At 42.6% G+C, this 26802-nt stretch overlaps 1 protein-coding gene across 1 annotated transcript in view; it reads left to right on the top strand.

The window, feature by feature from the left end:
* Nucleotides 1–26802, top strand: part of KLF8 (Kruppel like factor 8) — a 141521-nt gene that overhangs the window by 96750 nt on the left and 17969 nt on the right. Inside the window, exon 5 of the mRNA XM_044268654.1 lies at nt 20199–20341. Within this exon, the coding sequence (XP_044124589.1) occupies nt 20199–20341 (143 nt within the window). The remainder of the gene's footprint in view (nt 1–20198; nt 20342–26802) is intronic.

The following is a 26802-nucleotide window of genomic DNA, read 5'->3' as shown; positions in this document are numbered from 1 at the left end:
CCCTAGCATCACGTGCGATGCTAGGGAGGCTTGTCACCAGCTACTATTGGCTGCTCCCCCCCCGACACCGGATGTTTTCATCCGCGCATGGGAAGAAGCAACAGTGGTGGTGCAGGGAGCAGGAAGCCAGGTAAGTAGATTCAGTGTAAGGGGCCCGGGCATATGGGGGACATTTTTTAGTCTCAAATAACCCCTCTATGGCATCTGTGTTGGTCCCATTTTCATACATTCCGACATTGCTGAGATATTTTTTTTTTTCATATATGCAGTTACACCTAGAGGCTCTACTCTCTCTGCAACTACCGTGCCCTTTCCGCTTTGGTTGACAGGGCCAGGCAGTGAAAATGTAATCAGGCCCGTCTCTGTTAAAGTGGAGCCTCTAGGTGTAAAGGTAACTTCCTCGTTGCTCCTGGAGGCTAATTTGCATACATCAACCCCTTTGTGCATATGTACGTAACTATATAGCCAGATTCCATGTTAGTTACTGCAAACAGATTTTCAGTTACATCTGAACTGTTATCGGACGCTGTGTACAGTGTCACAGCGCCAAAGTCTCAATTGTCCCGTGCAGAGGAGGCTTTGGAGAAGCTAGCACGGGACCAATTGGAGTAGTCCCTTTTCAATGATTGCTTTGATAGGTTAGTTTGTACAGACCTACCATTCAGAGTGTTCTTAGTCTGAAAATGCCTTTGCTGACTCTGATCTCCACACTTTATGACTGTGGAGATCAGAGCCAACAAGATGGCACCCTCTCTGAGCCCCTACTGTGCCCCCTTTGTGCCATCTGTATTGCCTCAGTGCACCCATGTTGCCCCACTATTAGAGTCTCTTGATGGCCTTACAAAGGCCCGTCAGTCTTGCCTTGTACTGTAGTCTTCCAGGCCAGTCTGAGCAGGCCTAGTGTACGTGTAAAACTGACATTACAATTCACTGCAATGGATGACTATTGTACAGACAGTGTTATGTACAGACATAAAACCCACTAGACAGTGTTATGTACAGACATAAAACCCACTGGATCTTCAAGTACCAAGTTGGACTTGGTAAAAAAAAATAGTTTTTCCCGTGTCCACTCATTTATAATCGATTAAAAAAATTAAAAAAATAATTAACTATACATAATTGATATTGCCGCATCTGTAACAGCCTGATCTATAAAAGGATCATATTAATGATCCCACATCATGAACGTCATAAAAAATACTGACTGAATTTCTCTTTTTGTCACCTCACTTCCCCCAAAAATTCAATAAAAAGGAATTAAAAAGTCATGTGTATGAAAATACTACCAATAAAAAAATATATTTTATGATGAAAAAGTTATAAAACATAAAAAAACGCACATGCCCATAAGACACAGACTCTAGGTTTTATAGGAAGAAAATAAGAAAAAAAAAGTTTTAATTAAACCTCAGCTCCAAGCCCCAATCAGACCCCCAATGTTAATCTGACCTCAGTTTAGACCCTTACTGTTAATAATACCCCTATTTAGACCTCGGATCAGATCCCCATGTTAATCAGACCTCCGATCGGAGACAAAAAGAATAAATCGACTTGCCTCTCCTGCTCCGTCTGCCGATCCTGCTTCCTGCTATGCTGTATTGAGACCTGAAGTTGCACAATGTGAGGTCAGAGTGTGCTTACATCCTCACGCTGTGTGCAGGTCACTGCGTGCGGCAGAGGAAGTATGAGGAAGCAGTGGGTACAGAGCCTGCACAGGGCGCGCTGCATTCACCTCTTTCCGGTCTTCCTGTACTAATGAGTGATTCGATAATGGAAGTGATAATTAGTATTCACCTCATAAGACATACTAACATTTTTTCCCAGATTGGTGGAGGCAAAAGTGCATCTTATACGGCGAAAAATATGGTAAATCTTTTATCACCATAATTGCTTAGACCCACAGAATAAAGTGTTCACATTATATGTACTGCATCGAGAACCCCATGAAAAATAAAGATAAAAGACTTTTATAGATTGCAATTTTTGACTACCCCACCTCTGAAAAAGTGAAATAAAAAACGATCAATGAATACATGTAACCCAAAATGACACAGCTTAGTAAAAAAAAATGTTTTATCCCTTAAAAATATTCGAAAATGCCAGATGCCACTACTTCCCTTATGAACACTGCTGTGTCACCAAACAGTGACCAAATCTGGGAGTGTTGCTGTATTCAGTAAAAAATGCATAAGACATTTGGGGCTAAAGCAACCTTTTATTGAAAAAATGTTTAATATTTAATAAAATGTTCACAGCTGTTTCTAAATATGTACTTTCTGTGTTAAGGTGGGTTAACTTCACCCTTAGATCAATCCCTTGGGGTTTGTAATTTCCAAAATGGGGTTATTTCTTGGGGGTTTCCTTTCTAGGGTTTTCTCAGTGTCTCTTCAAATGTGACACAATACCTGAAAACCTTTCCAGCAAACTCTCCTACCCTTCTGAGCCTTGCTGTCTGTCTATAAAGTTGTTTACTACCACATATAGGGTATTTTTGTAAACTGCAGAATCAGGATAATAAATATTGAGATTTATTTGGCTGTTAACCATTGCTTTGTTACCGAAAGGATTAAAATGGGAAATCTGCACAGAATGATTTAAAATTTCACTTTTGTTTTGCTTTAATTCCTGCGGAATACTTTAGGTATTCCACAGGATTTTCCATTTTAATCCTTTTTCCTGTAATACATCAAGGGTTAACAGCCAAATAAATCTCAATATTTATTATCCTGATTCTGCAGTTTACAGAAACACCCTATATGTGGTAGTAAATCAATTTATAGGCAGACAGCAGGGCTCAGAAGGGTAGGAGCGCAATATTGTATATGGAGAGTTTGCTGGAATGGTTTTCAGGTTTCATGTCACATTTGAAGAGACCCTGAGAAAACCCTAGAAAGGAAACCCCCAAAAAGTAACCCCATTTTGGAAATTACAAACCTCAAGGGATTGATCTAAGGGTGAAGTGAGCACCTTAACCTAGCAAGTAAAATTTAGAAACACTTAGCTGTGAAAATTTTATTAAATATTTTATTAACAAAGTTTCAAAAATCAGTTTTGAATAATTTGAGGGGTGTTCTGTTAAAAGCCCTACAAAGTGACTTCATAACTGAATTGGTCCTTTTTAAAAAGTGGGTTTTTGAAAATTGTCTTGAAGATTTAAAAAATTACTTTTAAAATTCTAAGCCTTCCAACGTCCTAAAAAGATAAAAATGACATTTACAAAATGATGCCAACATAAAGTAGACATATGGTGAATGTTAACCCTTTCCCAAACGCCAACAGTAAATTAAAGTTCAGCGAATCAAAGTGGCATTCGATCTGAATTTCAGTAAAAATGTTCTAAAAAAATATTGCCACTTCGAGACTTTGCAAATATTTAGAATATAGTGCTATATATTCGTTATTTATATATCGTTATATTGAATATTCAGCATTTTATTTCTATCTGAACACATACAGTGCTGCCTATAATTATTCATACCCCTGGCAAATTTTGACTTAAAGTTACTTTTATTCAACCAGCAAGTAATTTTTTGATGGGAAATGACATGGGTGTCTCCCAAAAGATAAGACGACGTACAAGAGGCATTAATGTGGAAAAAAAAATCTTTTCAGCTTTTATTTACATTTAAACAAAAAATACAAGATGTTCCGCACTGTGGAAAATCTCAGAGGACGTGGTCGGAAGCCAAAAGTGACACCTGTGCTGGCCAGGAGGGTAGAGAGGTGAAAAAGAATCCAAGAATCACCACGAAGGCCATTCTGGTGAATCTGGGCTCTGCTGGTGGCAATGTCTCAATGCAGACAATTCAACGGACACTGCACACTGCTGGGTTCCACTTCTCCAGATAAGGCACACAAAAGCTCTCTTGGCCTTTGTAAAAGCACATCTGGACAAAGAAGAAGACTTCTGGTCTTCTGTGTTATGGTCAGATGAAACTAAAATTGAATTGTTTGGTCACAATGATGTTTCCTTCATTTGGCGTAAAAAAGGAGAAGCCTTCAACCAAAAGAACACCATCCCCACTCTCAAACATGGTGGTGGGAACCTAATGTAGTAGGGGTGTTTTTCAGCCAGTGGACCAGGGAACCTAATCACAGTAAACGGCACCATGAAAAAAGAGCAATACATGAGGATTCTCAACGACAACATCGGGCAGTCTGCAGAGAAACTTGGCCTTGGGGACCAGTGGACATTTCAGCATGACAATGACCCAAAACACACAGCAAAAGTGGTGAAGAAATGGTTAGCAGACAACAACATTAACGTTTGAGTGGCCCAGCTAGAGTCCAGACTTGAATCCAATTGAGAATCTGTGGAGGGAGCTAGGGTGATGGCAAGAAGACCCTCCAACCTGAAAGATTTGGAGCTCATTGCTAAAGATGTATGGGCAAAAATACCTGTGGAGACATGCAAAAAGCTGGTCTGCAATTATAGGAAGCGTTTGATTGCTGTAATAGCCAATAAAGGCATTTCCCATCAAAAAATTACTTGCTGGTTGAATAAAAGTAACTTTTAGTCAAAATTTGACTATGAATAATTATGGGCAGCACTTTAATTCCTCTCTGCTTCTTGCTTGTGGGCCTATGAGAAGGAAGCAATGTCAAGTTCACAACAATACTTAGTGCACCAATCAGTAATCGGTAGTCATACCTTCTAAAATGTGAAGTTGCAAGTTTCATGGTGCGAAAAAATATTCTAATCACTGCCGATTAGCGCGATCGCGTATATTAGACCACTTGACTCTATCTGTATATAAAGCTATTGTAATGTTCTGCTGTGCCAACCATTTTCTCCAGTCTCAGGAGAAACTCCTAAAAATTCTAGCAGCTTGAAAAATGTAGCCAAAGTGACCCACTCCTGTATTTCGCTTTACGAATTCGCATTACACGATTTTTACATTGCCAATTTTTTACATTTAATAAAATAATTTCTAATTTGCGAAATTTGCGAATAAATGACGAATATTCTACAAAATATTCATGAAATATTGCAAATTCGAGTATAGTCCCCGCCTCTCATCACTACCAATAAGCAAATAGCCAGCCCTTGTGATGTCACAGCCCTATAAAAAGTCTCATCCTGCCTAGTCTCTGCCATTTTCCAGTGAACTTTGTGAAAGGAGAGATGTTATAGGCACTAGGGACAGTGATTAGGAAACAATTTATTCACAGTTCAGGGACAGCTTACAGAGTGTAGGGATGTAATAGGAAGGCATTATCCACACTATTGGGAGAGAGCAGTGGCCAATTGAACAGTGTAAAGCTTGGCTAATAGGAACTATTCTATTACACCTTGCTGCACTAATTGGGGAAAGAAAGTGTTCTAATACTACTGATTTTAGGTTGTACACATTCCATTAATCCATGATTTTGTTGTTAGGGTGAAATTGCTGTCTGATACTAAAGATTTTAGGGTGTTTTACGTTCTTTTATACATAAGTAAATCCATTCATCCTTGTTTCGGTGGTGAATTTGCACCCTGATACTACTGCTATTTTACACTTACAGTTATCTTTACAGTACCAAAATGTTTCTGGAGCTGGCAGAAATAGCAACAGAAGAAGGGGAATGTGTTAGACCAGCGGTCCGTGCCATCACTGCGGCCCCTACCCGTGGGCACGGGCTCCCTCTTTCCCTCCTGCTGCCATGGGCCTTGCTCACAAGCGCAAGCAGCAATTAGCTTAACTGTTGTATCTACGCTCCATGCGAGAGCTTACTTCCTGCTTGAATACTGTACTATTAGTTAGGCTTGCATGGGCGTGTCTCTTCTCCCTTGTGAGGTAGCACGTACATGCCCTCTGTCTCCTCAGCCTATGGTTGAATTGCAGGAAGTATTTAATGGCGCTTCCTGGCCCAGGAAGGCGCCTAAGCAATCTTGGTCACTAACTTGTCTAGTTCCTAGTCTGAAGGTGTTTTGGAAGTTTTTGCTTTTCTGTGTACCGGACCCTGGTTCTTCATTTAGCGGATTTTGCTTGTTTGCCGCCTGCCTCTGACCTTGGACTTTATTTATGGACTTTGCTTGATCACTGCCTGCCCTGACTTCGGACTTCCTGACCATGTCCTTCGCCTCGGTGCTTGCACCTGTATATCTGACCACCCTATCAGCTGCCACTGACTCGGGGACTGCTCTGGAGTGGCACCTGGTAACTACCCTAACGGTCCAAGCTTATCCTCATCATAAGAGGCTCTAGTGAAGACCAGGTAGTTACTTAGTCACACCCCTGCAGGCGCAGTGGGTGCACACCTGCTTGCATGACAGGGGGTGGAAGCAGCAGTCGCAGCAACAGGCCTGAGCTGCCAGTGTCATCCAGCTGTCATTTTCTGGTCGGCTACCCAGCTTCCTTGAATGGTTGACTCGGTCTTCAACATCATCTCAAGTGACAACAGACACCCCCAGCCAGGAATCGTGGGTTTCTTTGACACTACGCTGAGTTGGCATGGCCCAGGAACAAGCTTTGTGCCCCCACCTGTCCTGAACACAGATGTCTGCTGCTGCCAAGTGCACATGTAACAAGTCAGCCAGTTTCATTCGAACAAATCTACTGAAACATGCCCTTTCATTAGCTGCATGCTTATTTGGCGAGATTGCCTTATGGTTATTTATATTAATATTTTTTTAGCTTTTATCTTCAGTATTCCTTGTTTGTGATTTTATCCAGAAACAAAATTGGAGGACAATCATTCAGCTGTAAACGTGTGGAATATCAGGTTGATGGTAGTCCGATTCCCAGAACTCCCACCCCGATGATCAGCTTTTTTTAACCCCTTAGAGACTGGGCACATTTTCACCTTAAGGACCAGGCCATTTTTTGCAAATCTGACCAGTGTCACTTTGTGTGAATAACTTTAAAACGCTTTTACTTATCGAGGCCATTCTGAGATTGTTATTTCGTCACATATTATACTTCATGACGCTGGTAAAATGGAGTAAAAAACATTCTTTTTTATTTATAAAAAAAAAATCAAATTTACCAATTTCAATTTCTCTACTTCTATAATACATAGTAAATACCTACAAAAATAGTTATTACTTTACATTCCCCATATGTCTACTTCATGTTAGGATCATTTTGGGAATTACATTTTATTTTTTGGGGACCTTACAAGGCTTAGAACAGGGCTCCAGATGGCGACCAAAATGGTTGCAAATGCGACCTAGAATTGCTAAATGGTGACAAGACTTAGAGGCTGGGTGCCAGGTATGGGATATGTCTGGCACCTGCAGCCTGCGTTTGTATTAAGCATAAATGATATTCATTGGTGGCACAGTGCACCGCACCCCCCCAACCCCAGTATTATAAATCAGAATCATTGGTGGCGCAGTGCGCCCCCAACCCCCCCTCCCCCAAGTATTATCATTTGTGGTGCAGTGCGTCACCTGCCTCCCTTCCCCAAGTATTATTATCATTGGTGGCAGTGGCAGTTCCGGTCAGAGCCCCAGCAGTGTAAGCCTGGGGCTCCGATCGGTTACCTTGGCAGCCAGGACGCTTCTCAAGCCCTGGCTGCCATAGTCGGCTGGCTCCCTGCTGCTGTGTGCACAAAGCACAGAGCAACAGGGACAGTGTGAGGTCCTATTCACCCTGATAGAGCTCTATCAGGGTGACTAGGACAAGGGATGAAAGATCCCAGGTTCTAGCCTCTAAGGGGGTAAATAGGTATTGAAAAAAAAAAAAAACACACCAAAATAGTAAGTTTAAATCACTCCCTTGCCCAATAATTTTACATATAAAATATATATATAAACAATAAAAAAAATTACATATCATTACTCCCGAAAAAGTGCGAACTATTAAAATATTTAAAAATATCTCCTATGCGGTGAACTCCGTAACAGATCAAAAAAAAAAAAAAAAGTGCAATTTGCCCTTTTTTTTTTTTGTCACCTTATCCTGACAAAAATTAGGTTAGGTTGTTCTATTATGGTCCAGACGTTCCATAAAATGTGGAATGCACGCGGCTTTTTTGGTGTTTTATTTTTTTCACATGGTATAGAGCAGTGATGGCTAACCTTGGCACTCCAGCTGTGGTGAAACTACGACTCCCAGCATGCTCCATTTATTTCTATAGAGTTCTGAGAGCAGCCAAGCAAGGGAGGCATCTTGGGAGTTGTAGTTTTACCACAGCTGGAGTGCCAAGGTTAGCCATCACTGGTATAGAGTATCGCAATACTTTTTTATGGTATCGAAATCAAGTCAAAATTTTGGTATCGTGACAACCCTAGGTAAGACGTGTGTGTTTTTTTTTTTTATTCTGCCGTAATTATATGTATTTTAAATTTGGCGACTAAAAATTTAAATGTCGCTCCAAAATTTTTCAGGTTAGGAGCCAATGGCTCCTTGATATTTTTTTTTAGTCTGGAGCCCTGTAGAAGTTTAAAAGCAAATCTTGAAATTTTCAAAACCCACTTTTTAACCCTTTAGGGACACAGCCTTATTTCACCTTAAGGACCAGGCCATTTTTTGCAAATCTGACAAGTGGTGATAACTTTAAAACGCTTTGACTTATCCAGGCCATTCTGAGATTGTTTTTTCGTCACATATTGTACTTCATGACACTGGTAAAATGAAGTTAAAAAAAAATCATTTTTATTTATAAAAAATACCAAATTTTACCATTTTTTTAAAAATTGCAAATTTCCAAGTTTTCATTTCTCTACTTCTATAATACATAGTAATACCTACAAAAATAGTTATTACTTTACATTCCCCATATGTCTACTTCATGTTTGGATCATTTGGGAATATTTTATTTTTGGGGGATGTTACAAGGCTCAGAAGTTTAGAAGCAAATCTTCAAATTTTTCAGAAATTTTCAGAAACCCACTTTTTAGGGACCAGTTCAGGTCTGAAGTCACTTTGTGTGGCTTACATAATAGGAACCACCCAAAAATTGCCCCATTCTAGAAACTACACCCCTCAAGGTATTACATTTATTTTTTACAAACGTCGTTAACCCTTTAGGTGTTCCACAAGAGTTAATGGCAAATGTTAATAACATTTCAGAATTTCGATTTTTGGGCAAATTTTCCATTTTAATCCAATTATTTCCAGTAACAAAGCAAGGGTTAACAGCCAAACAAAATGCTATATTTATTGCGCTGATTCTGTAGTTTACAGAAACACCCCATATGTGGTTGTAAACTGCTGTACGGGCACACGGCAGGGCGCAGAAGGAAAGGAATGCCATAATGTTTTTGGAAGGCAGATTTTGCTGGACTGTTTTTTTTGACACCATGTCCCATTTGAAGCCCCCCTGATGCACCCCTAGAGTAGAAACTCCAAAAAAGTGACCCCATTTTAGAAACTACGGGATAGGGTGGCAGTTTTGTTGGTACTAGTTTAGGGTACATATGATTTTTGGTTGCTCTATATTACACTTTTTGTGCGGCAAGGTAGCAAGAAATAGCTTTTTTTGGCACTTTTTTTTTGTTATTTACAACATTCATCTGACAGGTTAGATCATGTGGTAATTTTATAGAGCAGGTTTTCACGGACGCGGCGATACCTAATATGTATACAATTTTTTTTATTTATGTAAGTTTTACACAATGATTTCATTTTTGAAACAAAAAAAATGTTTTAGTGTCTCCATAGTCTAAGAGCCATAGTTTTTCCAGTTTTTGGGCGATTATCTTAAGTAGGGTCTCATTTTTTGTGGGATGAGATGACAGTTTGATTGGAACTATTTTGGGGTGCATATGACTTTTTGATCGCTTGCTATTGCACTTTTTGTGACGTAAGATGAAAAAAAAAGGCTTTTTTTACACCGTTTTTTTTTTTTTTTTTACGGTGGTCACCTGAGGGGTTAAGTCATGTGATATTTTTATAGAGCCGGTCGATACGGACGCGGCGATACCTAATATGTATACTTTTTTTTATTTATGTAAGTTTTACACAATGATTTCATTTTTGAAACAAAAAAAAAATCATGTTTTAGTGTTTCCATAGTATAAGAGCCATAGTTTTTTCAGTTTTTGGGTGATTATCTTGGGTAGGGTATGATTTTTGCGGGATGAGATGACAGTTTGATTGGTACTATTTTGGCGTACATGCGGCTTTTTTAATCACTTTTATTACCTTTTTTGGGAAGTAAGGTGGGCAAAATTTCTATTTCATCATTATTTTTTATTTTTATGGTGTTCATCGTTCGGGTAAAGAAACAGGACTATTTTATAGATCAGGTCACAAGTCCCCCCAAGGCATTGTGTCAGAGTGCCTGCCGAATTAATTCGGCAGGCACTCCGTTCCGATTACCAGTTTGTTTGCCAAGTTGATCCAAGATGGCCGATATGGCTGCTGGGGGAGGGGACAATTCTTGAGCATGCTCAGTGAGCAAATCGGTTTGAAACGGATCCGCCTCAAATGGAACCATTACAAACGGATCCGTCCCCATAGCTGATTGGGTTTTGAGTGGCGCACGCTTCCTCAACCACCAAAAATTTTCAATATATCATTCTATGTAAGAAGCTGCTGGCATTCATAAAATATGACAATCTTCCTTATAACATGCAGTGTAAGAGGCAAATACATTTGATATAATAAAAATAAAATATTACAAAATAAAATGGTGCCTATAGTCCTGTTAGCCCTACTAAGCTAAAACAAATATTAAAGTATAACTGCCATTTAATTGTCATGCTGTAATGGTATAGTGCACCCTACAGTACATGTGCATTTGTCTTTTAAAATGTAATAATTTTCTGTGTTACAAGAAAAAAGCTACCACAACTGTTTGCCACTTTACCTTAGTGCAGCCCTCTCCTTAGTGCGTTGCCATGTGCAGTCCGTCTTTTCTTTTTTCAAAACAAGAGACGGATCAGCTCTGGAAGGAGAAGCTCAGCCCTGGATGAACGTTCGCAGTGTTGTAGGACACTGGCTCCTCCTCCCACCTTTTGTGCAGAGCCTAGTAATGCAGGCTCGGGACCAATCAGAGTGGTCCCTTGCCGACGGTCGTGATTGGTTAATCTATTCAGACTAACCAATCGGAGCGCGACACTGTAAAAATTCTTTTTTCAGACTGTGATCTTCACTTTGGGTGTGCCGCTGTGCCCCTCATGATTCCCATGCCCCCCAGTTCCTAAAGATGCCGCCATTTCCACCGTTCCCCCTGACCCTCTGTGCTGGCATTGATGGCAGCGGCTCAGGAACAGAGTCGCTACCATCAGCAGAGTGTGTTAGCTGTAATTTACAGCTAACACTCTGCTGCAACGGGCGAAATCGGTGCTGGCACCGATCGGCCGTTTAACCCCATAGATGCTTCTGTCAGCAGCCGCCCGCAGCATCCATGGGGTTGAAAGCTCCCTTTCTCTTGCATCGCGCTGCTGCAATGGCAGGGGTCCGATGGTTGCCATGGCAACCGGACACCTTACAAAGGTATCCGGGCTGCCCTGAGGGTCTGATCAGCCTTAGTGTACATGCAGCAGTGCATTGCAATAGTCATCTATTGCAATGCACTGTATAGTGATCAGGCCCACTGGCTTTTCAAGATCCAGATGGGTCTTGATAAATAAAATAAAAAAAGTGTAAAACAAAATCTACTTTCCGTTGCCTCCCATTGCCCTGCTGACCTGGGCTTCACATTACAGGGATCATGCTGTAGATAGGCTCAGTAAAGTAAAAGCATCGGTGGGAAAGTACCGTAGCACAGCTTACAATAGCAGACTATTAAAACAAATGCTTACTGATTTCATGTAATACATGGCTTGTCTCTGATTAGCTGTATGTGAGAGGATACACACTGCTCTTGGGTAATGGAGGAGGTTGTCTGCATTCTGATTGGTCCTGCTTGTGTGCTAGTGCATGTGAGGAGAGCAAGGACTTATGGGAAGTGAGGGAAATACAGGACAGCCTCAAGAAAGGGCAAACATCATCACAGGAAGTGCAGCAGAAGGCATTTTAGAAGAAGCTGAAATAGAGGCACACAGTAATATGGTTGCTAAGGGCTGAATACAGACATCGGAAAGGTAAAATTAGCTGAAAAATGCAGCTTCATGAATATCTTCCCGTTAGCATCACATATATTAGGAATTTCATTTTTGGTAGTGAAATGGCAGTTACACTTTAACCACCTCCCGTCACACTAATGCCGAAAGGCGTCAGTGCTGCGGCGGTCCCAGGTCACACTAACGCCGATTGGCGTCATCTCGCGTGAGCCGAGATTTCCTGTGAACGCGCGCTCACAGGAGCGCGTAGTTCACAAGTTCATCTGCAGCCTGCCGGCCGCGATCATTGGCTGGCAGGCTGTGGATTTTTGAATCGACCAATGAAATGGTTATGTCAGACGCTATTTTGAAAATGGCGTCTGATATAACTGCTGCCTGGTCCTCTGGTGGTCCCTTTTGCTTGGATCGACCACCAGAGGACACAGGCAGCTCTGTAAGTAGCACCAAATCACCACACTACACATTAGACATTACCCTATCATTTATTAACCCCTTATTTAGCACCTGATCACCCATATTAGACTCCCTGATCACCCTGATCACCCCCTTATCCACCCCCCTGTCATTGATCACCCTCCCTGTAAGGGTCCCTCATCCCTGCCAGGTAGTTAGCTACTTGCTAGGTAGTTTAGCGCCCAGCCCACCGCACCGCAGTCACTGATTAGTCGCTGATCAGCGTCATCGCTGTCGCTAATCAGCACTAGTACTATATAGTATCTGTAAGTGATCAATACTGATCGCAATCAGATCTATATAAGTACATTAGGGTCGCCTTAGGTTCTACAAAAAACGCAGTGTTCGCCCGATCAGGCCTGATCTTGTGCGCACACTTGCGTTCAGTCCGCCCCACCGCAGTGACAGAATTTTTTTTTTTCTGATCACTGCAAAAACACCGCAAAATCGCTGCGCAGCTATAAAAGATCACTTTTGAGCTTTTTGGATCTTTATTAGCGATCGCAGCTTTACTTCGCAAGCACTCCTTTTTACTAGGTAGGTTTGCTCTTTTTCCCGGGTAGTCTCAGAGGAATACCCCCTAAATTTAGTGAACCCAAAATGTCAAACAAGGGGTATTCCGCTGAAGAGGCCTACAGGATTCTGACTGTGATGGATGAAAGCGATGGGGACGCCTCATCCGCTGAATCCAGTGGTTCAGAATATGAACCTGTAGACAGCAGTGGCACTCTAACCGATAGCGAAGATGACTAGGTAGAGGTCCCTGCTACGGTCAGGCGTACCCGATCCCATGTCAGAGTTCTGCATACCCCGCATGATGATCCTCATTTGCAGCAGAGTGGTGCTAGTGCTGATCTTGTTTATGGTGCGGCATACACCAGCAGCGCAGCACACCCTGGACCTTCTACCAGCACTGCCGTATTCCCTGGTGAAGTGGCGAGCACCAGAAGGGCAGTTCCAGCTGGTACGGTGGCACGTGCAATAACTCCCCCGTCGCAGCCACCGCGTTCACAGGCCCGTAGAACCCTTAGTCTCCCAGAGGTGCTGGCAAATCCTAATTGGCAATCCCCTGATTCCGCCACACCCGTATTGCCCCCTTTCACCGCCCAGTCTGGAGTTCGCGTGGAGACGGCTCATTTAGGATCGGCCTTTCAGTTTTTTGAGCTGTTCTTCACCACGGATATCTATGACCTAATTGTGGCAGAAACCAACCGCTACGCCACACAGTTTATTACCGCCAATCCGGAAAGCTACTATGCCCAGCCTTTCCGGTGGAAACCAGTCACCGTTTCAGAGTTAAATTTTTTTAGGGGCCTTATCCTCAGCATGGGTCTAACTAAAAAAAATTTATTGCGGTCATATTGGTCTAAAGACCCAATACATTACATGCCCCTGTTCTCTGCTGCAATGTCCAGGGCACGTTTTGAGGTCATCATGTGCTTTATGCATTTCGCTGACAATAGCACCTGTCATCCAAGAGGCCACCCTGCTTATGACCGGCTCCACAAAATTCGGCCCCTCATAGACCATTTGTCATCCAGATTTGCAGATGCGTATACCCCTAATCAAAACATCTGCATAGACGATTCCCTAGTACATTTTACCGGGCACCTTGGCATAAAACAGTGCATCCCCAGCAAGCGCGCCTGGTATGGGGTCAAACTGTATAAGCTCTGTGAAAGGGCCACAGGCTATACATATCGTTTTAGGGTCTATGAGGGAAAAGACTCAAAACTGGAGTCGGCCGGATGTCCTGACTACCTGGGGAGCAGTGGCAAGATTGTCTGGGACTTGGTGTCACCCTTATTCCACAAGGGGTACCACTTATACGTGGACAATTTTTACTCAAGCGTGGCCCTCTTTCGGCACTTACATATAGTCGGAATTCAATGCTGTGGCACCGCGCGACCTAGTCGCCAGGGCTTCCCCCAACGGCTCGTTAGTACCCGACTTGCACGGGGGGAGAGGGCTGCCTTGTGTGACCAAGAACTGCTCGCGGTGAAGTGGCGGGACAAGAGGGACGTTTACCTTCTGTCCACCATTCACGCAGACACGACTATACAAATTGAAAGGGCAACTGGAGTCATTGTGAAACCCCTCTCTGTCCACGACTATAACCTTCACATGGGAGGGGTGGACTTCAATGACCAGATGTTGGCTCCCTATTTAGTTTCCCGCAGAACCAGACGCTGGTATAAGAAGGTGTCTGTTTATTTGATCCAATTGGCGATGTACAATAGTTTTGTTCTCTACAGTAAGGCTGGGAGAACAGGATCCTTCCTAAAATTCCAGGAAGAGATCATTTCGGAAATCCTGTATCCAGGAGGGTCCGTGCCCCAAGGCCCTGATGTAGTGAGCCGGCTACATGGCAGACACTTCCCGTCTGTCTATCCTGGTACCCCAACTCAACGTTACCCAAGAAAAAGATGTTGTGTCTGTAGCAGGGGTGGAATAAGGCGTGAATCCACCTTTTTTTGTCCTGACTGTCCTGACCAGCCTGCCCTATGCATAGGGGAGTGTTTCCGCAAGTTCCACACTCAGGTACACTATTAGCATAGGGATTGCGTACACAGGACAGGCACACAGGGGTCTTAGGGCCCTTTCACACAGAGCTGCCACAAACCTCTCCTTTCACCTGGGACAAAGTGCATAATGTACTTCGCCACATCTCTGGGCGATTTGCGCTTTGCACATTGTCCCATGGGGAAGGAGAGGTTTGTCCAATAAAGGTAAAAAAAAATTCACCGGTAAGCAAAAAAGTTATTGTTCTGTTTCAAAAGTTTATAAAAGTTAATGTTCTCTAAAGTTAATGTTAATAAATTTATTGCGTTCCGGCCTGTTTTTTTTTTTTTTTTTTTACCTTCTAGGTGGACCAAGCGATCAAGCAGCTGCAGCTGCAGCACTGATGTGCATTCCCTGGCACCCTCAAATGCCAGGGCAGTACAAACACCCACCAAATGACCCCATTTTGGAAGGAAGACACCCCAAGGTATTCGCTGATGGGCATATTGAGTCCATGAAAGTTTTACATTTTTGACCCAAGTTAGCGGAAATTGAGACTTTGTGAGAAAAAAGAAAAAAAAATCAATTTCCGCTAACTTATGCCCCAAAAAAAAATTCTATGAACTCGCCATGCCCCTCATTGAATACCTTGGGGTGTCTTCTTTCCAAAATGGGGTCACATGTGGGGTATTTATACTGCCCTGGCTTTTTAGGGGCCCTAAAGCGTGAGAAGAAGTCTGGGATCCAAATGTCTAAAAATGCCCTCCTAAAAGGAATTTGGGCACCTTTGCGCATCTAGGCTGCAAAAAAGTGTCACACATGTGGTATCGCCATACTCAGGAGAAGTTGGGGAATGTGTTTTGGGGTGTCATTTTACATATACCCATGCTGGGTGAGAGAAATATCTTGGCAAAAGACAACATTTCCCATTTTTTTATACAAAGTTGGCATTTGACCAATATATTTATCTCACCCAGCATGGGTATATGTAAAATGACACCCCAAAACACATTCCCCAATTTCTTCTGAGTACGGCGATACCAGATGTGTGACACTTTTTTGCAGCCTAGGTGGGCAAAGGGGCACACATTCCAAAGAGCACCTTTCGGATTTCACCGGTCATTTTTTACAGATTTTGATTGCAAACTACTTCTCAAGCATATGGGCCCCTAAAATGCCAGGGCAGTATAACTACCCCACAAGTGACCCCATTTTGGAAAGAAGACACCCCAAGGTATTCCGTGAGGGGCATGGCGAGTTCCTAGATTTTTTTATTTTTTGTCACAAGTTAGCGGAAAATGATGATTTTTTTTTTCCTTACAAAGTCTCATATTCCACTAACTTGCAAAAAAAAATAAAAATTCTAGGAACTCGCCATGCCCCTCACGGAGTACCTTGGGGTGTCTTTTTTCCAAAATGGGGTCACTTGTGTGGTAGTTATTTTAGGGGCCCATATGCGTGAGAAGTAGTTTGCAATCAAAATCTGTAAAAAAATGGCCTGTGAAATCAGAAAGGTGCTCTTTGGAATGTATGCCCCTTTGCCCACCTAGGCTGCAAAAAAGTGTCACACATGTGGTATCGCTGTACTCAGGAGAAGTTGGGGAATGTGTTTTGGGGTGTCATTTTACATATACCCATGCTGGGTGAGAGAAATATCTTGGCAAAAGACAACATTTCCCATTTTTTTATACAAAGTTGGCATTTGACCAATATATTTATCTCACCCAGCATGGGTATATGTAAAATGACACCCCAAAACACATTGCCCAACATCTCCTGAGTACGGCGATACCAGATGTGTGACACTTTTTTGCAGCCTAGGTGGGCAAAGGGGCACACATTCCAAAGAGCACCTTTCGGATTTCACCGGTCATTTTTTACAGATTTTGATTTCAAACTTCTTCTCACGCATCTGGGCCCCTAAAATGCCAGGGCAGTATAACTACCCCACAAGTGACCCCATTTTGGAAAGAAAACACCCCAAGGTATTTTGTGATGGGCATAGTGAGTTCATGGAAGTTTTTATTTTTTGTCACAAGTTAGTGGAATATGAGACTTTGTAATAAAAAAAAAAAATCATCATTTTCCGCTAACTTGTGGCAAAAAATAAAAAGTTCTATGAACTCACTATGCCCATCAGTAAATACCTTAGGGTGTCTGGGGTCATTTGTGGGGGTTTTCTACTGTCTCAGCATTGTAGAACCTCAGGAAACATGACAGGTGCTCAGAAAGTCAGAGCTGCTTCAAAAAGCGGAAATTCACATTTTTGTACCATAGTTTGTAAACGCTATAACTTTTACCCAAACCATTTTTTTTACCCCAAATTTGTTTTTATCAAAGACATGTAAAACAATAAATTTAGTGAAAAATTTATATATGGATGTCGTTTTTTTTGCAAAATTTTACAACTGAAAGTGAAAAATGTCATTTTTTGGCAAAAAAAATCGTTAAATTTCGATTAATAACAAAAAAAGTTAAAATGTCAGCAGCAATGAAATACCACCAAATGAAAGCTCTATTAGTGAGAAGAAAAGGAGGTAAAATTCATTTGGGTGGTAAGTTGCATGACCGAGCAATAAACCGCTAAATTTGTGGAGTGCCGATTTGTAAAAAAGGGCCTGGTCACTAGGGGGGTATAAACCTGTGGTCCTTAAGTGGTTAATACAAACTAAACCAGAAACATTAACCCATATATTATCTCCTAACTCCCCCAAACCTGACAAATCCCCCTCTTCTGAAGAATAAGAGCTATCTTTCTTTTCTGTGTTTTTACTTCCCAATTCAACCTTGGCTCTGATCTTAGAATCCTTTACAATTACTGGGGGATTCTTATATCCCTCAGCAGGTAGTGGGATATCTCCCATGTGTTCCACAGAGTCACTTTCAGTAGATATCTGTTTAGCTTGCACTAGCAGTTCACTATAGTTGGGGGTTTTATGATATGGGGGAGGGCAGATGGGGCTACAGTAGGCTTTTGTTCATCACCATCTGTAGATGGCATACATGAAGCCTCTTGCTGTTCCCTATGGGGTTTTTTTTTCCATTTTTTTTTTCAGGAACTGTATTTCTAGTTGCTGGTCTTTCCCTGATGTGGTGGCTTCAATATATGTATGGAAATGATTCAAATGGACCTTAGAAAAGCTTCCTGCCTCTGGCCAGGAGACAGTATGCGAGAATGTCCTTTTGTGCCACTTCCCACACCACTTCTCTAACTCTGTTTTATAGTCATGGTATTCCTGACACATAATTGTTAATGGAGATGTCATGGTCTGATCACAATCACAAATCGTAAAAGATATTAGTAATAGATGTCCCTAATGGGGGAGTAACTCATGGTCACAAACACTCCTGTAGAACGATGTGCAATGCTCTGCTAAGTACCAATCCTAGTAATACTGCACCAGTTAGTACAATAGTTAGTTTACGTCGCCTAACTTGCCTTGCTCAGGGTAAATTCTACTAACACCACACTTACTACACAGCAAGTGTCCCCTTACCTTAATGCAAACTGAGGGAACAACACAGTCACGGATTCTACTCCTCCACAGTGTTCACAGTAAAGTCCAAAACACCACACCAAAGGTGTGTCTGCTTACCAAAATATGGAGTTTCAATCACTCAGCGTATACAACAAATGGTTAGAACAGACAGTTAACACAAAAATCACAACACAATTACAATGACATATACAAAAGAATATACCACCCAAGGGATTTAAGCACTTTGTGGGTCTTTTGCATCGGTTTAAGTAACCAATGAGCCGTGCCAGTAACCGTAACTGACCCCTTCCTACTTTGGCCCGAATCCGAGGGTTGGTCCGTAACCAATAGGGTATTGCTTTCTCTCATACAGGTCTTTTGCACTGATTTATGTAACCAATGAGCTGTGCCTCTAACCGTAACTTACCTCTTCCTACTTTGGTCCGAAACCGAGGTTTTGGTCCGTAACCAATACTTTCTCTCACACAGGTTTTAGAACCAGCGCTGGACAGTAGTGGTACTCCCTATCTGTTACCCGTGTCTTCTTTCTTTAGGGATTTAGAACCAAATCCAATCGAAATTGCACCAAAAATGTATTCAATCAATTAATCATTAATTGATTAATTAAAAATATAGCTAATCAAATTTTAGATTTTGACAGCAGTGACGCGAACCTGACTGTTACCCTTTATACTAATTATTTAAAAAAATTGTGTGTGTGTGTCTTCTCCCGAACTAATCCCCCTACTTACTGGACTATGGTGGGCACTGTAAAAAACTGTGCGGACAGACTTTAGCAAAGCAAGGTGTCTGCTTACCTGTAATTTGCACAGGCCTGCATTGCTGAGATTTTCCTAATGGTCACACTGCCAGCATTTAGGGTTAGAGTATCTGGGATCTCGTTGGGTCAACCAAGAAATGTTGTGGAATACCACTCAGGAAGCAAATTGTTCAGGAAGAATAAGGTTTATTGCGGCTAGCCGGGTGTATCAACAGCTTCAATCGCACAAAGGAAAATGCTCAAAGGGGGCCCACACTTATCTTATGCACATAACCATCCTAAACTTTACATACTTGTCCTATGTTCATTGGATAGGTTAAACTCTCTCTACAACCCCCATTGGACATCTCGATACATGGATAATGCGTGCTTGCTTCATGTTCTTCTTGGCCAACATCTGTTATTCATTACCCATGCTTGCTTCATCTAATCTATAGCCCCTCACCCAAGTAATTACTACCCCTCTCCTTAGGAATGTGTACACACACATAAGATTTAGGAATGTAGTGTATGGTATAAACAGGCGGCATTATACTATATATTTTTCATTTTCTCCTTCAGTACCTAATGTCCTACTAGGGGTCTGTATGTAGGTTACAGAATCTAAGAACAAGAATTTATCATACAAACATTTTTGTAGCCCTGAGAAATCCCAGAGATACGGGAGAGTCTGGGAATACAAATTAATAATAATCTTTGACACAGAACAGGAACAAATCTTGATAGGTTCTGTGAAAATTGTCCTGGCTACCAGGGGTGCAAAATATCCAAAAAACCCTTGCAGGATGTCCCCTTTAAGAATGCTAAAATATACAGAATATAGAAAGCCCTTGGTGGTGGTGTAGAGGGGAAAACCCGCTCCAGTTTGGGTTGCAACAAGCACTCAAAGCTTGTAAAAGTGTTGGTTATCCACTAGCCATACAGTGATAAGAGCCTAGGCTGTCATCTCCATTTTGTTCTTCATGTGAATGCATTTATTTTTTTATTTTGTTTTCTTCTATATTGGTTCCTGATTTTAAAATTGCTCCTTTTCAACCAGTTCCCGCCTCATACGGATGCAAAACAGTGGTACAGGTTCTCCAGGTCTAAGAAAAAGGAGAGTTCATCAATGTGATTTTGAAGGATGCAATAAAGTATATACCAAGAGTTCACATCTAAAAGCCCACAGACGGATACACACAGGTACCTTTTCAAAAGTAAACAATGTTCTGAACGTTTGTATGTCCTATATCAAATTTGTACTTGGAATACCTTAGATCATTTTTAACATACACATTGTTTAACATAACAGGTGAATTTCTTCTGTGTTCATGGAAAATTCAATAAGCCGCTTGCCTATCACCGCAGGACTGTGACATTTAGCTGTTAAATGTAACCTGATGTATAAAAACATCAGTTCATATTACAATTTTCAGGCACCCCCTAGTGCTGCAGATTGCTGTTACTATACAGTTTCCGTTACATTGAAGACCCTGGGGACTAATCTAAGTAGTTTCCAGGCCTATGGTCACTGTGACAGCCTGTCATAATGATAGACCCTGAGGACTATCTGCTATACGGCATACATATTAGGACATCGTCAGACATCATCCACAACTCCATCCTCCGTCAGGCAAAACTCAATCAGCCCTCAGACATCAGACAAAACTCCGTCCTCCGTCAGGCAAAACTCCATCAGACATCAGACAAAACTCCATCCTCCGTCAGGCAAAACTCCATCAGACCTCAGACATCACACAAAACTCCGTCCTCCATCAGCCAAAACTCCATCAGACCTCAGACATCACACAAAACTCCGTCCTCCATCAGGCAAAACTCCATCAGACCTCAGACATCAGCCAAAACTCCGTCCTCCCTAACTCAAAATACGCCCTACTACACACACTCTTCACCTGACAGAGCTGCTAGCTGCTGGAGAAGCAAAGGACCTGTGATGACGTCATGACCATGTGACGAGTCACGTGTGTGGGGGGGTCAGATGTGCACAGCAGCTGGTAGAGTGTACAGAACAGTAGCCATCAAATAGAGCTCTGTACTAGAGATGTGTGTAACCTGCATGTAGCAGAGCTGTGTACTGTGTTACAGAGATGTATGTGTAACCTGCATGTAGCAGAGCTGTGTACTGTGTTACAGAGATGTATGTGTAACCTGCATGTAGCAGATCTGTATGTGTAACCTGCAGGTAGCAGAGCTGTGTACTGTGTTACAGAGATGTATGTGTAACCTGCATGTAGCAGAGCTGTGTACTGTGTTACAGAGATGTATGTGTAACCTGCATGTAGCAGAGCTGTGTACTGTGTTACAGGGATGTATGTGTAACCTGCATGTAGCAGAGCTGTGTACTGTGTTACAGAGATGTATGTGTAACCTGCATGTAGCAGAGCTGTGTAATGTGTTACAGAGATGTATGTGTAACCTGCAGGTAGCAGATCTGTATGTGTAACCTGCAGGTAGCAGAGCTGTGTACTGTGTTGCAGATCTGTATGTGTAACCTGCATGTAGCAGAGCTGTGTACTGTGTTACAGAGATGTATGTGTAACCTGCAGGTAGCAGATCTGTATGTGTAACCTGCAGGTAGCAGAGCTGTGTACTGTGTAGCAGATCTGTATGTGTAACCTGCAGGTAGCAGAGCTGTGTACTGTGTAGTAGATCTGTATGTGAAACCTGCATGTAGCAGAGCTGTGTACTGTGTTACAGAGATGTATGTGTAACCTGCAGGTAGCAGAGCTGTGTACTGTGTAGCAGATCTGTATGTGTAACCTGCAGGTAGCAGAGGTGTGTACTGTGTAGCAGATCTGTATGTGTAACCTGCATGTAGCAGAGCTGTGTACTGTGTAGCAGAGCTGTATGTATAACCTGCATGTAGCAGAGCTGTGTACTGTGTAGCAGTGCTGTATGTGTAACCTGCATGTAGCAGTGCTGTGTACTGTGTAGCAGTGCTGTATGTGTAACCTGCATGTAGCAGTGCTGTGTACTGTGTAGCAGAGCTGTATGTGTAACCTGCATGTAGCAGAGCTGTGTACTGTGTTACAGAGATGTATGTGTAACCTGCAGGTAGCAGAGCTGTGTACTGTGTAGCAGATCTGTATGTGTAACCTGCATGTAGCAGAGCTGTGTACTGTGTAGCAGAGCTGTATGTGTAACCTGTATGTAGCAGAGCTGTGTACTGTGTAGCAGTGCTGTATGTGTAACCTGCATGTAGCAGGGCTGTGTACTGTGTAGCAGAGCTGTATGTGTAACCTGCATGTAGCAGAGCTGTGTACTGTGTAGCAGAGCTGTATGTGTAACCTGCATGTAGCAGAGCTGTGTACTGTGTAGCAGATCTGTATGTGTAACCTGCATGTAGCAGAGCTGTGTACTGTGTCGCAGAGCTGTATGTGTAACCTGCATGTAGCAGAGCTGTGTACTGTGTAGCAGTGCTGTATGTGTAACCTGCATGTAGCAGTGCTGTGTACTGTGTAGCAGAGCTGTATGTGTAACCTGCATGTAGCAGAGCTGTGTACTGTGTTACAGATATGTATGTGTAACCTGCAGGTAGCAGAGCTGTGTACTGTGTAGCAGATCTGTATGTGTAACCTGCATGTAGCAGAGCTGTGTACTGTGTAGCAGAGCTGTATGTGTAACCTGCATGTAGCAGAGCTGTGTACTGTGTAGCAGTGCTGTATGTGTAACCTGCATGTAGCAGAGCTGTGTACTGTGTAGCAGAGCTGTATGTGTAACCTGCATGTAGCAGAGCTGTGTACTGTGTAGCAGAGCTGTATGTGTAACCTGCATGTAGCAGTGCTGTGTACTGTGTGGCAGAGCTGTATTTGTAACCTGAATGTAGCAGAGCTGTGTACTGTGTAGCAGAGCTGTATGTGTAATCTGCATGTATCAGAGCTGTGTGCTGTGTAGCGGAGCTGTATGTATAACCTGCATGTAGCAGGCTGTGTACTGTGTTACAGGGATGTATGTGCAACCTGCATGTAGCAGTGCTGTGTACTGTGTTACAGAGATGTGTGTGTAACCGCATGTAGCAGAGCTTTTTACTGTGTAACAGAGATGTGTGTGTAACCTGGGAACTATAAAAAAGTGTAAAATAAAACATAAAAATTCAGATCACCCCCCTTTTCCCAAAATGAAAATAAAAGAACTAAAAAAATACACATCATGGGTGTTGCAATGTGTAAAAACACCCATTGTATAAAAATATATTCCCCATACGGCAAACGGCAAAACAGAAGAAAAAAAAGAGTCCAAATGTCCGATTCGCCGTTTTTGGTCGCTTCATTTGCTACAAAAATGAAAATAAAAAGTGATCAAAAAGTCTTAAACACCCCAGAATGGTATCAGTAAAAAGTTTAGATTGCCCTGCAAAAAATGAGCCCCCATCCAGCTCCGTACACATAATTCCCAAAAAGTTATAGAGCTCAGATATGACGAAAAAAAAAAAAAATCTGATTCTGTAAATCTCCTGTTACTCCGAGTTACTCAGAATTGGTCGCCCTAATTAATAAATACATGCAGCATGAATGCATATATGCCGCTTCACACAGATCACAAGTGTTAGGCCTCTTGCACATGAACGTTGTTGGTCCATTCCGTGCATTGGGGACAGCAATTTGCAGTCCCCAATGCACGGGCAACGTGTGTGCAGCGGCCGGGACAGATCCAGACCCATTCAACTTGAATGGGTCCGTGAATATGTTCTACTTTTCAGCTGTGCGGAGGGATGGCCAGAAACACCACGGAAGCACTCTGTAGTGCTTCTGTGGGGATCCGATCCGTGTTTCTGTTCCGTTCAAGTGAATGGGTCGACATCACGGATGCGGGATGCACACGGCTGGTGCCCTGTGTATTGCGGAACCGCCGTATGTGGTCCACAATACGACCACAGGCACACAGCGGCCATGTGCAAGAGGCCTTACAAAGATGGGATTTAAGGTGCACATCCTCTTGTACTTCCCATAGTCCACAGATTTATATCACACAGCTACTTACAGTTGTGCTGATAAGTTTACATACCCTTGCAGAATTTATGATTTCTTAAAGGGGTATTCTCATCTTCCCTTTTTCATACTTCCCTTCCTTGAGCGTGACGTTCACTTCCTGTATTCTTCTCCCGGCCGGGCCGCGCTTGCGCAGAAGACTGAAGATTCTCTCCCGGCCGGGCCGCGCAATGTCCTGAACGCGCACAGCGCCGCGCATGTGCCATGGTGACTTATTCCTGGCCTGTATAGTACTGAGTCGGCGTGCGCATTCGCGGCTCTGTACTATACTGGCCAGGAAGAAGTCATCATGGCGCATGCGCAGCGGCATGCGCGTTCAGGACATTGCGCGGCCCAGCCGGGAGAGAATTTTCCGTCTTCTGCGCAAGCGTGGCCTGGCTGGATTCGACAGGAGAGGTGGCCGTGACCAGGGGAGACCAAAGACAACATCAGGTAAGAGGGGACTTATTTTCTAAAAAAGGATGGGAATTGGGTAATAAAATGTATTTAGAAAAATTATCACTGTCAAATCATTAACAGATGTAACAGTGATCAGTAAGATGAGAATACCCCTGTAACCATTGTGCAGAGATATGAATGATAACACGGACACTTTTCTCTCGCTCGTGGTTAGTGGTCGGCTGAAGCCATTTATGTCAAACAACGGTGTTTACTCTTTATAAATCATAATCACAACACAAACTCCCCAAATGTCCCTGGTCAGAAGTTTACACACCCCAGTTATTAATACCATGTATTGCCCCCTGTAACATCAATGACAGCTTGAAGTCTTTTGTGGTAGTTGTGGATGAGGCTCTTTATTTTCTCAGATGGTAAAACTGCCCATTCTTCCTGTTGAAAAAAAAAAAAGCAATTCCACCACAGTTTTACGTGATTTTTATTTACGACATTCGATGTGCGATAAAACTGACTGGTTACTTTTATTTAACAGGTCAGATCGAATCCGGCAATACCTTATATGTATAGTTTTTCTTGCGTTTTAATAGTGATAAAAAAAATTAAATATCCGATTTTTTTTGTCGCCATATTTTGAGCCCCATAACTTTTTTGTAATTATGTGTACGGAGCTGGGTCGGGGCTCATTTTTTGCGGGGCAATCTAAACTTTTTACTGATACCATTCTGGGGTGTTTAAGACTTTTTGATCACTTTTTATTTACATTTTTGTAGCAAATGAAGTGACCAAAAACGGCGAATCGGACATTTGGACTCTTTTTTTTCCTCTGTTTTGCTGTTTGCCGTATGGGGAATATATTTTTATACAATGGGCGTTTTTACACATTGCGAAACCCATGATGTGTCTTTTATTTTAATTTTGGGAAAAGGGGGGTGATCTGAATATTTATGGGGGTTTTTTACACTTTTTTATAGTTCCCAGGTTACACACACATCTCTGTAACACAGTACACAGCTCTGCTACCTGCAGGTTGCACATATATCCCTGTAACACAGTACACAGCTCTGCTACATGCAGGTTACACATACAGCTCTGCTACACAGTACACAGCACTGCTACATGCAGGTTACACGTACAGCTCTGCTACACAGTACACAGCACTGCTACCTGCAGGTTGCACATACATTCCTGTAACACAGTACACAGCTCTGCTACATGCAGGTTACACATACAGCTCTGCTACACAGTACACAGCACTTCTTCATGCAGGTTACATACACATCTCTGTAACACAGTACACAGCTCTGCTACATGCTGTTACACACACTGCTCTATATACACAGTACACAGCTCTGCTACATGCAGGTTACACACACATCTCTGTAACACAGTACACATCTCTGCTACACAGTACACAGCACTGCTACCTGCAGGTTGCACATACATCCCTGTAACACAGTACACAGCTCTGCTACATGCAGGTTACACATACAGCTCTGCTACACAGTACACAGCACTGCTACATGCAGGTTACACGTACAGCTCTGCTACACAGTACACAGCACTGCTACCTGCAGGTTGCACATACATTCCTGTAACACAGTACACAGCTCTGCTACATGCAGGTTACACATACAGCTCTGCTACACAGTTCACAGCTCTGCTACATGCAGGTTACACATACAGCTCTGCTACACAGTTCACAGCTCTGCTACATGCAGGTTACACATACAGCTCTGCTACACAGTACACAGCTCTGCTACATGCAGGTTACACATACAGATCTGCTACACAGTACACAGCTCTGCTACCTGCAGGTTACACGTACATCTCTGTAACACAGTACACAGCTCTGCTACCTGCAGGTTACACATACAGATCTGCTACACAGTACACAGCTCTGCTACCTGCAGGTTACACATACAGATCTGCTACCTGCAGGTTACACATGCATCTCTGTAACACAGTACACAGCTCTGCTACCTGCAGGTTACACATACATCCCTGTAACACAGTACACAGCTCTGCTACATGCAGGTTACACACACATCTCTAGTATACAGCTCTATTTGATGGCTACTGTTCTGTACACTCTACCAGCTGCTGTGCACATCTGACCCCTCCCACACACGTGACTCGTCACATGGTCATGACGTCATCACAGGTCCTTTGCCTCTCCAGCAGCTAGCAGCTCTGTCAGGTGAAGAGTGTGTGTAGTAGGGCGTATTTTGAGTTAGGGAGGACGGAGTTTTGGCTGAT

The sequence above is a fragment of the Bufo gargarizans genome, chromosome 9, assembly GCF_014858855.1.
Source record: "Bufo gargarizans isolate SCDJY-AF-19 chromosome 9, ASM1485885v1, whole genome shotgun sequence".
NCBI lineage: Eukaryota > Metazoa > Chordata > Amphibia > Anura > Bufonidae > Bufo > Bufo gargarizans.
Note: the sequence above shows the minus strand (reverse complement) of the source record. Positions and strands in the feature narration are given on the sequence as shown.